General features: G+C 45.6%; 1 protein-coding gene across 2 annotated transcripts; it reads left to right on the top strand.

The window, feature by feature from the left end:
- The first annotated feature begins 420 nt into the window (after positions 1-420).
- On the top strand, positions 421-1,302 carry LOC306764395 (uncharacterized protein). 2 transcript variants are annotated; one of them, XM_079251557.1, is made up of 3 exons: positions 421-534; positions 669-791; positions 867-1,302. In XM_079251557.1, exons 2-3 carry the CDS (start codon positions 700-702, stop codon positions 1,225-1,227), a joined length of 453 nt encoding a protein of 150 aa, XP_079107683.1. In that variant the 5' UTR covers positions 421-534; positions 669-699; the 3' UTR covers positions 1,228-1,302. The 2 variants fall into 2 exon arrangements, with proteins under 2 accessions (XP_079107683.1, XP_079107684.1); XM_079251558.1 differs by lacking the exon at positions 669-791.
- Positions 1,303-15,399: the final 14,097 nt, after the last annotated feature.

Raw genomic sequence — 15,399 nt, 5'->3', positions numbered from 1 at the left:
TGAGAATCTGGAACACTTCCGGCATCCCTGCCTGCAGGGGGAGCTAGTGAGTTTTCCCCTCATTCCATATCTCATTCTATAAGAATGGCCCATATTAATAGATGAGAATCTGTCCTGCTTCCAGATTCCAATCTACAATTGAAAGATGGGAAAATGGAAGCTAGCCCTAACCTTAGCTAAATAGCTAACCGGTCGGGGTCGGGCCAATAAGCCCCTCCCTGTGACTCTTGGCTCCTGGACATCAAGGGGTGCCGGTTATTTCCTGTACCCAGATCTGCACCTCCAACTTCCCACCAGCAGGGGGTGCCATGGGTTTCCTGTACAGAGGTGCGCACCACCAGCCTCCCACCAGCAGGGGGGGTGGACCTTTACCTTAAATTCCAGTGAGGAAGACAAAGCACTTCATTTCCTGTTCGCCATGTGAGCACATGTTTAGATGGAGGCAGGTGGCCAGGAGAGAGGAGAGTGCCATAGAGCTGAAAAAGTTACAGACAACGTTGAGAAAGGGAAGCAGCTGTATTTGATTCGATAGAGGTAAGTTTTTAAAATATTTCGAGGTGATAGTTTGATCCTTTTTGCAAGAGTTGATGGTGGGCTAAAATGTAAGCTAAAATGCTAAAGCTATCAGGCTGATCAATATGATAGATGAGAATCTGTCCTACTTTCAGATATCCATCTATAAATGAAAGCAGTTTGTAGATGAGAATCTGGAAGCATTGCATCCTCCGGCTCTGCAGGGGGCAGCAGCGTCGAGTTTTGTTTGCAGGCCTGCCAGCCTGCAGGGGACAGCAGTGAGTTTGTCTGCTTCCAGATTTCAATCTATAAATGAAGGCTGTTGTGTTAAAGATGCCCTTCTGCTCCCCCAGCACTATGAGTACTGAGACCTCACCCACCTCTTCCTACCACCCCTCCTCAAACTCCTCCTCCAGCTCATCCCTGTCAACCACCACAACCAGCCTGGACAGCTTAACAGAAGAGGATAAACGCAGAGAAGAGGACACACTCCTGCTGGAGACCGGCAGCGTCACCACAGAGCCTCCGCCGTCCTACTCGTCTCAACAATCTGACATCTCAGAGGGTGACTTTCAAGACTGTGAGGAAAAGCCCAGCCCGCCCCCCCTTCGGCGGGAGACAAGCTCTCCCAACTTTAAAGCGATGGGGGACCATACAGCTGCCTTGCAAGGTAACCGAGACGAGTTCATCCTCAACCCCAGTGATCCCGCCTGATGAGGAATGCTCATCCCCAGCGGACATGGAAGGAGGCAGCGAAGGCCTTGCTTGCCCCCAACGAGAGATGACCCCCTTGCCCTGGAAGAAAAAATTGGTGAAGGAGCCTGGCCTGCATGACAATGACCCGGAAGAGGATGATGAGCGCACTTTCAGCATCGATGGGAGCCACCTTGTTAAATTGTCAGCTCCGTGCTAAAAAGTGCTCATTTGTGTTGTCCTTATTCTTTTATATATGTAAGAAAGTTTTCCATATATTTCATTACATTCTTTGTTTGCCAGCAGCTAGCTGGCTGGCTAGTGAGCTAGCTTAATGTTGAAATGGATGGAAATCTGCCCTGCTTCCAGATTTCGCTATTTTTGAATGGCCACGTTAATAGATGAGAATCTGTCCTGCTTCCATATTTAGCTATTTTTGAATGGCAATGCAAATAGATGTAAATCTGTCCTCCTTCCAGAATTCGCTATATTTGAATGGCCATGTTCATAGATGAAACTCTGTCCTGCTTCAAGATTTCCATATATTTCATTACATACTTTTTTTTGCTAGTAGCTAGCTGGCTGGCTAGTGAGCTAGCTTAGTATTGAAATAGATGGAAATCTGTCCTACTTCCAGGGTTAGAATTGGGGGAGGGGGTCAGGGGTGAGGAATGGTTAGGGTTAGGTAAGGATGCCTTACAACCTGACTTAATTCCAGGTCGGATCTTTGAGTCAGTCACACAACAGAATCACATATGATGCAGTTTTGCTGAAATCCACCATCTGTTAACATCTGAAGAGTTATTTGTGTTAAACTGCAGTTTATATAATTAGTCATGAGCAGCAGAGATGATCATTACATCTGCTTAAGATTTTACAATCTAAAAGCTTTAAATGGTATTTTTCTCATCCTCATACTAAGCTTGTTTTTTTAACTTGGATGTACCTGGGTTTCACCTCCCCCGTCACAGACAAAGGCCTCCTAATGGGCCTATGATGGGGGAGGCGTAACCAAGGTGCATCACAATGCCAGAATTCTGTATAAAATGACCTGCTTCTTCATGCCTTGATCATTGTTTGCTGAGACACAGAGAGGACGCTGCTGGAAGTCACTGCTGGACCCCGAACTTCTCTCAACTTTTTCATTGGAAAAGCTTTCAAGACTTCTTGCAATGGCTGAGGAAAACAAGTAAGTCAGACCTCTGCTGCTATTTGCCATATTTTATTGTTAAAGATGTTTTCAGTCCTACCTCTGGAAAACAGTAGTTTTCTGTACCTGAACAATGCACTTTATCTTTGTGTTACAGGCAAGATCGTACATATGATCGCCGTGTGGTCTACTGCCTCAGGTGCTCAAAACCCACTGAGATCATTGCAACCCACCTCTCCAGGGTTTGCATGAAAAACAGCACCCCAGAGGAACGCCAACAGGAGCTAGTCAAGGCAAAAGAGTCCACCAAAATCTGGACCCGTGATGGTAGGCTGTGGGACTACGCAGACATCTGCCGCCTGTTTCCCCACGGTCTCTGTAGGCGGTCATTGGTCAAGGAGCTGAAAAGAAGAGGCTTTTTCGTGCTCAACTGCCCCCTGGACTTTGACCTGGAAGAGGAGGACACAAGAGAAGCTGTTGCTGCCCGTCCTCCTGCCTCTGCTGAGGAGCCTCCTGCCTCTGCAGAGGAGCCTACTACCTCTGCTGCTCCACTTCCCACAGTTAAAGAGAGGGATTCTGGAAGCAGCCAGGCAGATGAAGAGGAGGACAGCCCCTCCAGTGACCCCACATGGCAACAGTGAGTCTTTTAACTTCCACACAGAAATGACTGAATCAGTGGTCTCCTTTTGTGAACTTGTATGAACTAAAGTTCTCTCTGCTTTCTCAGGTCAACTCCTCATTTCTCCACAACCGTAAGGATGAGGATGCAGGAGGAAAACCTGTACTCCAAGTTTCCACCTGAGACCACGGAGCTGGAGAAATTTAAAGCCCATTTGGAATCTGTGCTACAGATTCCAGACTGCAAACAGGAAGTAGGTGTTTGTTTTGGTTTTTCCTTTCTTGCAGCCCAGACTGGTTTCTGCTGCTCTCTCTGCATGTTCATTTCAATATGAATGGAGGCCTCACTGAGTCACTGAATGCAGCCTGATGATGTTTTTATCTGACTGTGGTTCACAGGTTGACAATGTGTCCAGGATGCTGCGCTTCATGCAGCCCACAGGGAACCAGGTGAAGCTGGATTTTCTAAAGAGCACAGCACTTCTGGCCGAGTATTTTAATGCTCTGAAGAGGGTGGGTCAGTCTGCAGCCACCCAGATAAATTACGTTAAGAGCATGATCAAGTTCGTCAAATACCTGCGGCTGGAATATGGAGCATCCGACCCTGCGATGGTGCACATGTGCACCCATTACCTCGATTTCTTGGCTGTCCTTAGAAAACCATTTTCTAAGACACACAGCAAGGACCTTTGCAGTAAAAGGTGAGCATTTATCATTCCTAGTCCTTCCTTCTCCGTCTGCTGTTTTTAAAAGTTGGATAACAACTCAGCTTCTCCTTCTCACTGCTGTTCTGGTGCATCTTGTCTTTCAGGCACGACTACTTTGTTGGGCCAAAGACGTCAGCCTACGACTGCCAAAAAGTCCTCCGAGAAGCCAAGAAGGATGCACTGGGAGTTTATGGATGCCTCCTGAACGGTGACCCAGTCACAGATGAGGAGAAGACCCGTTACCGCTACTACTGTGAGGCCATCCTTCTCCTCGGTCATTTCCAGATGCCAGGAGCGGTGGAGGGACTGACAGTAAGTACTTTTCCAGGCCAGATTTTTCTCAGCATGCAGTGGACACCTTAAAACATTCCGACCATTAATGTGTTCATGGTTGTTTCTCAGGTCACAGAATGGCTCCAGAAGCTGGAGTGCAATGGGCGGGTCGTTGTGGCTGTGAAGTCCCACAAGACAGCCAACAGGCAGGTGGCTCCATTTACCTTGACCCAGGAGGAAGCTGCTGTAAGTGACATCACTGTCCACAAATATGGACCAGAATTCATGTCCATTTCCTCCCTTTTCATTCATTTCTTCTACTCTTTGTCTCTGCAGATCATCGAGCAGTACTACCTCTCGGTCCGTTCGGATGCTCTCAGGAACTTGACCGACGACGATGGTGAGGGGCACAACCGACTTTTTTTCTGGCTAGCAATGGCAGACCAGTTAAAAGTGCCACCAATGACCTCCGGCGCCTGCACGAACAGTGAGTTGACACATCTAAATGCACTTCTTCCTGGCATGAGATGCATAAAGTTGGAGCAATTTGAGTAGATGAACTGAAGATATTTCAATTTCTCTTTCATTACAGCTACAAGCTGCCAAACGTCACCAGCCAGGAGATCCGCCATGCCATCGAAACAGAGGCAAACACTGTGCTGACGGACGAGCAGAAGACGGGCTTGGCGTATTATCTGGCTCACACAGATAAGGTGGCTAAAGACCACTATAGGATGCGGGAGCCAGAGAGTATCTCTAACATCGCCAACTTGGTCAATCTCTTTACACACAGGTAAATAAGGTGAAACATCTAGTATCTCCCAGCTGCTTAATGTTCAGTTTTTCACTCAAGTCTCTTCGTTCTACAGTTCTGATGACTCGGGAGATGACCAGCTTCGTCTTGCCACCAAAAGAGGAAGAGAAAGGGAGGAACTGTCATTTGACAAGTTCCAGGAACAGTTCCCGGTGACGATGGATGGGAACCCACCAAACAAAGTGAGGAGGACTGCAGCTGGCTTCGCTCCTGACAGATTTCTATATGACAAGTGGAGAGCTGTTCAGTTCAAGATGAGGGAGAAACATCTTCTCAGTAAGTGTCGAGACACCTCTTGTCAGATATCGGTGATGAGTAACTACACTTTTTGAACAAGAATTAATCCCAATCAATCTGGTCTATGTTACAGCTAAATGGTCCCGGCGCCCTCTGACCATCCAGAGCATCACAGCCACAATAGACAAAGAGAAGTGGCATTCAAATTGCGCTTCTGCCCAGGCCATCTTCGACAAATGGAGCCCCCCAAAGCAAGAAGATGTGGAGAACAGCTGCTGCTCTCTGCCTCGGCCACTACCTGGTCAGTCATGTTGGAGTACACTCCTGACCGGTGGCCGTAGAGGCAGGTCCAGTATGAACACAGGTACCCATAGAACAGGTACCTGTCTTCATTGGTTAGCCCTGTCTCCATCTGTTCTGAGGAGGAGACAGGAGGGGGAGGGGTGGGAGAAGAAAAGTCAGCGTGGAGGTGCAGTGAGAGACGCGCCCCATCAACTGTGTGCGCGTTTGGACGAGAAACTCATTAAGGATGGGGATCCTGGCCCGAGCGACCTCAATGCAGGTCCGCAGGTCGTCCCGGCTCGGCAGCTTGGCAACTTTTTTTCTTTTAACCAACAGCTGGTGCACCACCACCTGCACCTTAAAGTTTTTAAGGCACGACTTCAGCTCCCACTGCAGGTCTGAAAGCTGAGTCTTGGTCAGCTGGCTGGTTCGGGGAGGGCTCTCCATCAAGTACCCAGCAAAACTGTGCACATTTTTCATATAAAATGCAGCAGTGGTGACTTCCATCTTGCTGCGGAGCAGTGATTTGGCCCAACTAGTAGACGAAAGGAAGGGAAAAAAAAAAAAAAATCAGAAAACTCAGTTGTCATGGAAAAATACATTAAAAAAAAAAAAAAAAAAAAAAAAAAAAAATGACTGGCAGCCATGTGGCCATACAAGTGAAAACTCACCCTCTGACGCGACCAATGTCATCCAGGAACAGCCAGTCCCTGGCGTGCCCATGGATCATGTAGAGCAGGAACGTCCGGATCATGCTCACCTTGGACATGGCGTTCCCGATCATTTTGGTGGTGGGGTTTATGCCCGTGAGGAAATCTTGATAGTGATGGAGGTACTCCTCTGCAAGACAAGAACAAAGTGAAATCATGTCTTTCCTGGTACTCTTCTGCAATCCAAGTATTGATGGAAAAGCATCCTTACCCATGCAGGGCGTGAAAGAAATTCTCCTCATCCGGTTCCCCCTCCCGGTGCCCTCGCTCCAGGGGGAAAATTTGGAGGGGGAGATGGGACTTCTCCCCGCCTTCGACCTCCTCTTAGCCAGCTGCGTCTTCGGACGCGCTGACTCAGGCCCTGGTGTGGCTGAGGTGCTGGTGGAGGGCCCCGGGGTCTCATCCTCACTGATCTGGAAGGAACACAAGTCAGTAGATACGCATTGTCCCATCCAGAATATGCCCTCCCATCTGTACGCCTTCACAATCTGCAAAACAGCATCACAGCCACAATAGACAAAGAGAAGTGGCATTCAAATTGCCCTTCTGCCCAGGCCATCTTGGGCAAATGGACTCCCCCAGAGCAAGAAGATGTGGAGAACAGTGCGCCGCTGATGAAGCTAGTAGCAAATCAGAAGTGGAAGCATCTGGCCATTGTGGAACCATCTCCAAAGGCTGGCGAGGGAAAAGGTAACATTTCATTCCGGCCATATTAAAATTTTCCCTGCAGTTTTTATGCTTCAGTCAATCTTGGAATCCAACCATATGTGGTCATGATATTTAATTTAAAAAAAAAAAAAGAAAAATAACAGATTTTCTCAATTCTGACCTACAGGAGTGGTGACCACCAAGTCATTTCCCAAAAATGCAGTCATCTGTGATTACCATGGTGAGCTCATTTCTGGTGCGGAGGGGAGGAAGAGGATGAGTGACAGGAACAATGTCATGGGCTACTCGTTTTTCTTTAAGGCTGGCGGTATTGATATGTGTATTGATGCCCACAATGCCCCTTGCTCATGTCACCCTAATGCAGAGACTTTTGGCAGGCTCATAAACCATTCCCGAAAAAAAATGCAAATGTTAGGCCTGTTCACTGCCTTATGCAGTTCTCAGAAGGACCACAAAATGTCATTTTGTTTAAGGCTACGAGAGACCTATGTGTAAACGAAGAGCTGCTGTTTGATTATGGAGTGAGAAAAAAATCATTTTCTGGAGAAGGAGCTGACCTCACATGGTTGGACAGCTAGATATTCTTTTGAAGAAAAAGCTGTGAATGTACATACTGTATATACAGTAAATACACAATAAAAGTAACATTTGATCGCAAATCTTTTTTGGTCATTGTATATTTCTACTTGAATTAGATGCTATAGGACACCTTTAAAACTTTAAAAGGATAAGGAATGATGAATAAATGGCCTGGTGTTGCAAAGTTAGAGCTTTGGTTGAATTTGAAAGTGGTCTTGTTACCATGTGGATTTGGGGGAAACTGGGGTGCAGTTAAAAAATAAATAACTCTGCAAAACATGGTCACATTTTCTTCACTCTTTCTTTGTTTTAAAGCTCTGGTCATGCCCTTTCAGAAAATGTCTCATTTATTAAAATCAGACTTACCTGGCCAGAGCGACCCCTGGGAATGTCATGTAAACCTACCTGTGTGCAGTTTCCAAAATTGTCCACATTAAAAAATGAATAACTCTGCAATACAAGGTCATGTTTTGTTTATACTTTTTTCTTTTAACGCTCTGGTGATGTCCTTTCAGAAAGTGTCCACTTCTAATCCCTTTTAATGGTGGAAATCCATTAGACTATGAATAGAAAGAGATTGCCATTGGACAAAGTGTCCATTGGAAATCCCTTATAATGGAAAGGGATTGAAAGTGGACAAAGTGTCCACTTATAATCCCTTTTAATGGTGGAAATCCATCCCAGAATGAATAGAAAGGGATTGCCATTGTACAAAGTATACACTTGCGATCCCTTCTGATGGTGGAAATCCATCCGAAAATGAATAGAAAGGGATTGGAATTGTACAGTGTCCACTTGCAATCCCTCATTATTGGAGCCCAGGGATGCCAAATGGACAGAGGCTTTTTCTCAGTCACGGTAGGTCCCATGGTGCTGGGTTTCACAAGGCAACCTGATGGAGCTCTACTGAGTCCACCCTGTGAGTTTCAGCACCCTAGGACACCGTATGACTGAGAAACAGCCACTGTCCACAAGGCTGCCCTGGCCTCTAATGTATAGGGATTGGAAGAGGACCCATCTGGTCCCTGGTTGTCTTCGAAGGCCCAAAATCGACACTGGGACTCTCTTGTGTGCCTGTGTCCTGCTGTATGAGTTTCATAGAGTTTGGACAACTTTAGAAATTTGACCCTTGTGAGGACCTCAGCACTTGGTGAAAATTGGGTCAATTTTTCAGAGTTTTCTGATTTCAATGTAACCACACTATCTGCACTCTAAATGGAGTGAATTGTCCAAATTTCAGCTCTCCAGAACCAAAGGAGACAGAATGGGACATCGGTAAGGGTAACTGTCCAAATCTGTCCACTTCCAATCCCTTAGTATTGGGGCCCAGTGTTGCAGAATGGACAGAGGCTTTTTCTTAGCCACACAGTGCCCTAGGAAGCTGGGATTCACAGGGCAAGCTCAGTCAGCTTAAATGAGCCTATCCTGTGAGTTTCAGCCTCCTAGGACAATATACGACAGAGAAACAGCCACTGTCCACATGGCCACCCTGGCCCCCAATGATGAGGGATTGGATATGGACACTTTGTCCACCTGTAATCCCTTCTGATAGTGGAAATCATGCTTAAACTTAATGGAGAGGGATTGCCATTGTACAAAGTGTCCACTTCCAATCCCTTTTAATTGGCAGAATTGTAGTCCTACACACTTTTCTGCAGCTTCCCACCTGCCGCCGCCGACCCCAAACCCCATTCCGACCTTATACAACTTCCCAGCAGTAAGAATTAAACAACACAAAAACACTTCTGGGGTTAATCGTGAAAACCTCATAAAAATAAAAACAATGGATCTAATAAAATCTGAAAATAAGACAATAAAGTGTGGCCTACTGAATATTAGATCCCTCCCAAATAAGTCTTTATTAGTCAATGACTTGATAGGTGATCACCACATTGATTTATTCTGTCTTACGGAAACCTGGTTACAGCAAGAGGATTATGTTAGTATTAATGAAGCTACGCCAGCTAACTATTTAAACTTTCACATTCCTAGAACTACAGGCAGAGGAGGAGGTGTTGCAGCTATTTTTCAGTCAGAATTTTTAATTAATCCTAAGCACAAAACTAACTATAAATCCTTTGAATTCCTGACATTAAATTTATCTCATCCAAAATGGAATTGAGAGAAACCGCTCCTTTTAGCATTAGTGTATCGCCCACCTGGACCTTACTCTGAGTTTCTGACCCAATTCTCTGATCTCTTGTCTGAGTTAGTGCTGACTACTGATAAGGTCATTGTACTAGGTGATTTTAATATTCATGTTGACGTTGAAAATGATAGTTTAAACATTTCCTTTAGCTCTATTCTAAACTCAATTGGGTTTTCACAAAATGTCAATGGAGCCACTCACTCTCATGGTCATACTCTTGATCTGGTTCTAACATCTGGTATTGAGACTGATAAGCTCAAAGTTTTGCCTCAAAACCCTGTCTTGTCCGATCACTTCTTATTAACCTTTGAATTCACTTTATTTGATTACTCACTGACCAAAAATAAATTCTACTATAGTAGATGTTTATCAGACAATAATATTACAAAATTTAAACAATCAATTGAATCAATTTTTCCCCTCTACCATGTGTTAGCATGACTGAGAGTCCCCCTTTAAGCTTTACTCCTGCTCAGATTGATCAACATGCTGATACTATAACAGCTTCAATGCGTACAACCTTGGATAATGTTGCTCCCCTAAAGAAGAAGAAATTAGGTAAGATTATGAAGGCTCCCTGGTTTAATTCCCAGCTTCGAGCTCTAAAACAGGCATCAAGGCGTTTGGAAAACAGATGGCGTTCATCAGGACTAGAGGAGTCTCACTTAACCTGGAAAGAAAGTTTAATCGTATACAAAAAAGCCTTACGTACGGCAAGAACAGCTTATTATTCATCATTGATAGAGGAAAACAAAAACAACCCTCGGTTTCTTTTCAGCACTGTAGCCAGGCTTACTAGGAGCCGGAGCGCTGTGGAGCCATGTATTCCTTTCTCACTTAGCTGTGATGATTTCATGTATTTTTTCAGGACTAAAATTGACACTATTAGAGATCAAATTCACAATACTCTTCCTTCTACCTATAATGTTGAGCCTGTTGTGGTCTCCGAAGCATCCTTAGAACCAGGATCTGACTTGTGTCTAAATAGTTTCTGTCCTGTCCAACCCTCTGAATTAACTAAAATAATAGCTTCATCTAAACCATCCACCTGTATCTTAGACCCTCTCCCAACGAGCCTCTTTAAGGACATTTTCCCTTTAATTAATACATCACTACTAAATCTTATCAATATGTCTTTAGTGACAGGATATGTACCACAATCATTTAAAACTGCTGGAATCAAGCCTTTACTTAAAAAGCAATCTCTGGATCCAGAGGTGATAGCAAATTATAGACCTATATCTAACCTCCCGTTTATGTCCAAAATTCTGGAGAAAATAGTTTCAGCTCAGCTACATGCCCACCTGAGCAGAAATAATTTATGCGAGGAGTTTCAGTCAGGATTTAGAGCTCATCATAGCACTGCGACAGCATTGGTGAAAGTTACTAATGACCTTCTTATGGCCTCAGACAAAGGACTTCTGTCCGTACTTATCTTGCTTGATCTTAGTGCTGCATTTGATACAGTCGATCATAACATTCTGTTACAAAGACTAGAACAGGTGATTGGAATTACAGGTACAGCGTTAAGCTGGTTTGAATCATATTTATCTGATAGACTTCAGTTTGTTCATGTAAATGACAAGTCCTCCTCCCAAACTACAGTAAGTCATGGAGTTCCTCAAGGTTCTGTACTTGGACCAATACTCTTCACGCTATATATGCTCCCTTTAGGCAAAATTATTAGACAGCATGGAATAAACTTTCATTGTTATGCAGATGATACTCAAATATACTTATCCTTTAAACCAGATGAAACAAATCAGCCCAATAGGCTACAAAATTGTCTCATAGACATAAAGACTTGGATGTCTAGAAATTTTCTCCTCTTAAACTCAGATAAGACTGAAGTAATTCTCGTTGGATCTGAAAAACTCAGAGCTAAATTTTCCGGTTTTGTAATGAACCTGGATGGCATTACTTTAGCTTCCAGTGCTACAGTGAGAAACCTTGGAGTAATATTTGACCCTGACCTGTCCTTTGGCCCACATATTAAGCAGGTTACTAAAACAGCCTTCTTTCATTTACGTAATATAGCCAAAATTAGGGACATTCTGTCTCGGAGTGATGCAGAAAAACTGCTTCACGCTTTTGTTACTTCGAGACTAGATTACTGTAACTCTCTATTACTGGGCTGTCCTAAATATGCCCTGAAAAGCCTTCAGCTGATCCAGAATTCTGCAGCCAGAGTCCTGACCAGAACCAGCATGAGAGATCATATTTCTCCAGTTTTAGCCTCTCTTCATTGGCTGCCTGTTGAATCTAGAATAGAATTTAAAATCCTTCTCCTTACATATAAAGCCCTCCACAACCAGGCACCACTATATATCAAAGACCTCATTGTTCCTTATATACCAAGTAGAGTACTTCGTTCGCAGACTGCAGGCTTACTTGTGGTTCCTAGAGTCTCAAAGAGCCGAGCAGGAGGCAGAGCCTTTGGTTGTCAGGCCCCTCTCTTATGGAATAAGCTCCCAGTTAGTGTTAGGGAAGCAGACACCCTCCCCACCTTTAAGACTAGGCTGAAGACTTATCTTTTTGATAAGTCCTATAGCTAGGGATGGTTAGCATCCCTTAGTTATGCTGCTATAGGTTTAGACTGCTGAGGTACATTTCCTGATACACTGAGCTTCTTTCTTTTTCTCTTTATCTCTTTCTTTTACCCCCCCCCCCCCCATAACAGTGTAGCATCATTAACATGTATGTCTCCTGCCTCAGCAGGTCTCCCTGGCCGGGAGTAGCAGTTCCTGTTGTCTGTTGTCTTTCTGTCCTCTTCCCCCCACACAGCAGAGGCAGATGGCTGCCTGTCCTTGAGCCGGGTTCTGCCGGAGGTTTCCTTCCTGTTAAAAGGGAGTTTTTTCCTTCCCACTGTTGCCAGTGTGCTTGCTCAGGATGGGAGATTGAGTTGGACTCAACTCAATCTGTTGGTTTCCTTATATAGGCTGTTATGAATTGGCCTTCATTATGTTTTCCCCTCTGTCTGTAAAGCGTCTTGAGATGGCATTGCCGTGATTTGACGCTATATAAATAAAGTTGAATTGAATTGAATTGTAATGGAAAGCGATTGGATATGGACACTTTGTCCACCTGTAATCCCTTCTGATAGTGGAAATCATGCTTAAACTTAATGGAGAGGGATTGCCATTGTACAAAGTGTCCGTTGGCAATTTCCTTCAGTCTTTGACCTGTGCTGATTAGTTCAGCTGGGTTCATTAAGTCAATATGTGTCACCTGTGTGTCGTTGGATGCTGTGCATTTATACCCCTCACTTTTAATTCTGCATTACCTCTTCATAGTCTTGTGCAGGAGCCGTCTAGGGCTTATACTAAAAGAAAAATAAACAAACAAACAAACAATTAATTAATTAATTAAATAAAATAAACCAAATAAGTAAATAGCTAAATACAATTTAACAATAAAAACAACAGGATTCCTGGTACCTCATGTTTGGATGGTGTACTGAGACCACTTTCCAGCGTCATGGCTGGGTTAAGAGGAGAAAGTGGAGGAGGATCTATAGAAATGACGGACGCCACTGGTCAGTGTTTTCCCTTCCAGAACTTTAATTGCTTCCAGATGACATGCTGAAATGATGTCATATTTCTGCTGTGTTCATGCTGTGCTCATGCAGTGTTCACATGAACCCCTCGAATATGATTGGCTGACTGTCTTATCTGTTGCTGTATCAATTAGGCGGGCAGACTCTGGAAGCGCGCGAAGAGGAGACGAGCATTCTGCAGGAGACCACGGAGCGAGCAGTCATGGTAAGTGTTGTCTCTTTGATTTTCAGACCTTTTTTTTTTTTTTTTTAAAGTTTATCATGTGTAAAAGTTTTTTTTTTTTTTCTTTTGTAATGGGAGAGAACGCACAGGGGCTTTAAAGATTAAATGTCTCTAAATGCGCTTTGTACACGCAACTTCATTTCACCTTAACTCTGCGATTCCTTGGCCTAAAAGAATAATTCCAACAGTTTCTGAAAGTGCAAGGCTTCTTTTTTTCCAAAAGAATGGGGAGCATTAAGGTTTGACCAGGACAGACCGTGGAAATTCAGTAAATTGGGCTAGTTTTTTTTCCCGCCGCTCGAGCGCACGAGGCGCTCAGCACTGGACAGCTCCTCACGTGCAACTCCGCGATTCCTTCACCTAAAAGAATAATTCCAGCAGTTTCTGAAAGAGCAAGGCTTACGTTTTCCAACAAAATGGGGAATGTAAAGGTTGCTCAATGTGTGCTTTTTCCCTTTCAGTCAAGCACGTGTCCTTTGTGCCACCGGGCGTACAGCAACCTGCCAAAGCACCTAAAACAAACGCATTTGGTGACCAATGTTACCAAAAGGAAGATCTTTTGCAGCCTGGCAACAGGACGAATAAATATTCGCCAGTCGAGATGCCCGGTTCCTGGGTGTGGCTACAAACAGGCTCGCCTGGACCGGCACCTGTCTGCAAATCACCCAGAGCTCAACGTGTCCAAGCGGACTGAGATGTTGAACAAGGCCCGCTACTCCAAAGCTGTCTGGCAGCCCTGAGGGCCAGCAACCCCACCCCGTCGGTCACATGCACCCTCGACCTGGATGAGGAGGAGCAGGCCGAGGACATGTCCTTCCTCCCTCCTCCACCATCGCCGCCTCTGTCCTGCGCCAATGTTGAGTGCCTCAACCACCGCAGGCAGAGCAGGCAGGAGATAGAGCGGCTGAGGAGGGAGAGGGATAATCTGATTGACCAGATCAAGGCGCTGCGAGCCTCCCTTAACCAAGCCTGCAGGAAGCCGCCGGCCGCAGCAGCTGCGGTGCAGGCCCAGGTAAGCTGGTGTTTTGCAGATTGTGAAGGCGTACAGATGGGAGGGCATATTCTGGATGGGACAATGCGTATCTACTGACTTGTGTTCCTTCCAGATCAGTGAGGATGAGACCCCGGGGCCCTCCACCAGCACCTCAGCCACACCAGGGCCTGAGTCAGCGCGTCCGAAGACGCAGCTGGCTAAGAGGAGGTCGAAGGCGGGGAGAAGTCCCATCTCCCCCTCCAAATTTTCCCCCTGGAGCGAGGGCACCGGGAGGGGGAACCGGATGAGGAGAATTTCTTTCACGCCCTGCATGGGTAAGGATGCTTTTCCATCAATACTTGGATTGCAGAAGAGTACCAGGAAAGACATGATTTCACTTTGTTCTTGTCTTGCAGAGGAGTACCTCCATCACTATCAAGATTTCCTCACGGGCATAAACCCCACCACCAAAATGATCGGGAACGCCATGTCCAAGGTGAGCATGATCCGGACGTTCCTGCTCTACATGATCCATGGGCACGCCAGGGACTGGCTGTTCTTGGATGACATTGGTCGCGTCAGAGGGTGAGTTTTCACTTGTATGGCCACATTCTGTGGCTGCCAGTCATTTTTTTTTTTTTTTTTTTCCCCCTTCCTTTCATCTACTAGTTGGGCCAAATCGCTGCTCCGCAGCAAGATGGAAGTCACCACTGCTGCATTTTATATGAAAAATGTGCACAGTTTTGCTGGGTACTTGATGGAGAGCCCTCCCCGAACCAGCCAGCTGACCAAGACTCAGCTTTCAGACCTGCAGTGGGAGCTGAAGTCGTGCCTTAAAAACTTTAAGGTGCAGGTGGTGGTGCACCAGCTGTTGGTTAAAAGAAAAAAAGTTGCCAAGCTGCCGAGCCGGGACGACCTGCGGACCTGCATTGAGGTCGCTCGGGCCAGGATCCCCATCCTTAATGAGTTTCTCGTCCAAACGCGCACACAGTTGATGGGGCGCGTCTCTCACTGCACCTCCACGCTGACTTTTCTTCTCCCACCCCTCCCCCTCCTGTCTCCTCCTCAGAACAGATGGAGACAGGGCTAACCAATGAAGACAGGTACCTGTTCTATGGGTACCTGTGTTCATACTGGACCTGCCTCTACGGCCACCGGTCAGGAGTGTACTCCAACATGACTGACCAGGTAGTGGCCGAGGCAGAGAGCAGCAGCTGTTCTCCACATCTTCTTGCTTTGGGGGGCTCCATTTG

The sequence above is a fragment of the Telmatherina bonti genome (genome assembly GCF_933228915.1).
Source record: "Telmatherina bonti genome assembly, chromosome: 13".
Lineage (NCBI taxonomy): Eukaryota > Metazoa > Chordata > Actinopteri > Atheriniformes > Telmatherinidae > Telmatherina > Telmatherina bonti.
This window is presented reverse-complemented; position numbering and strand designations above follow the sequence as displayed.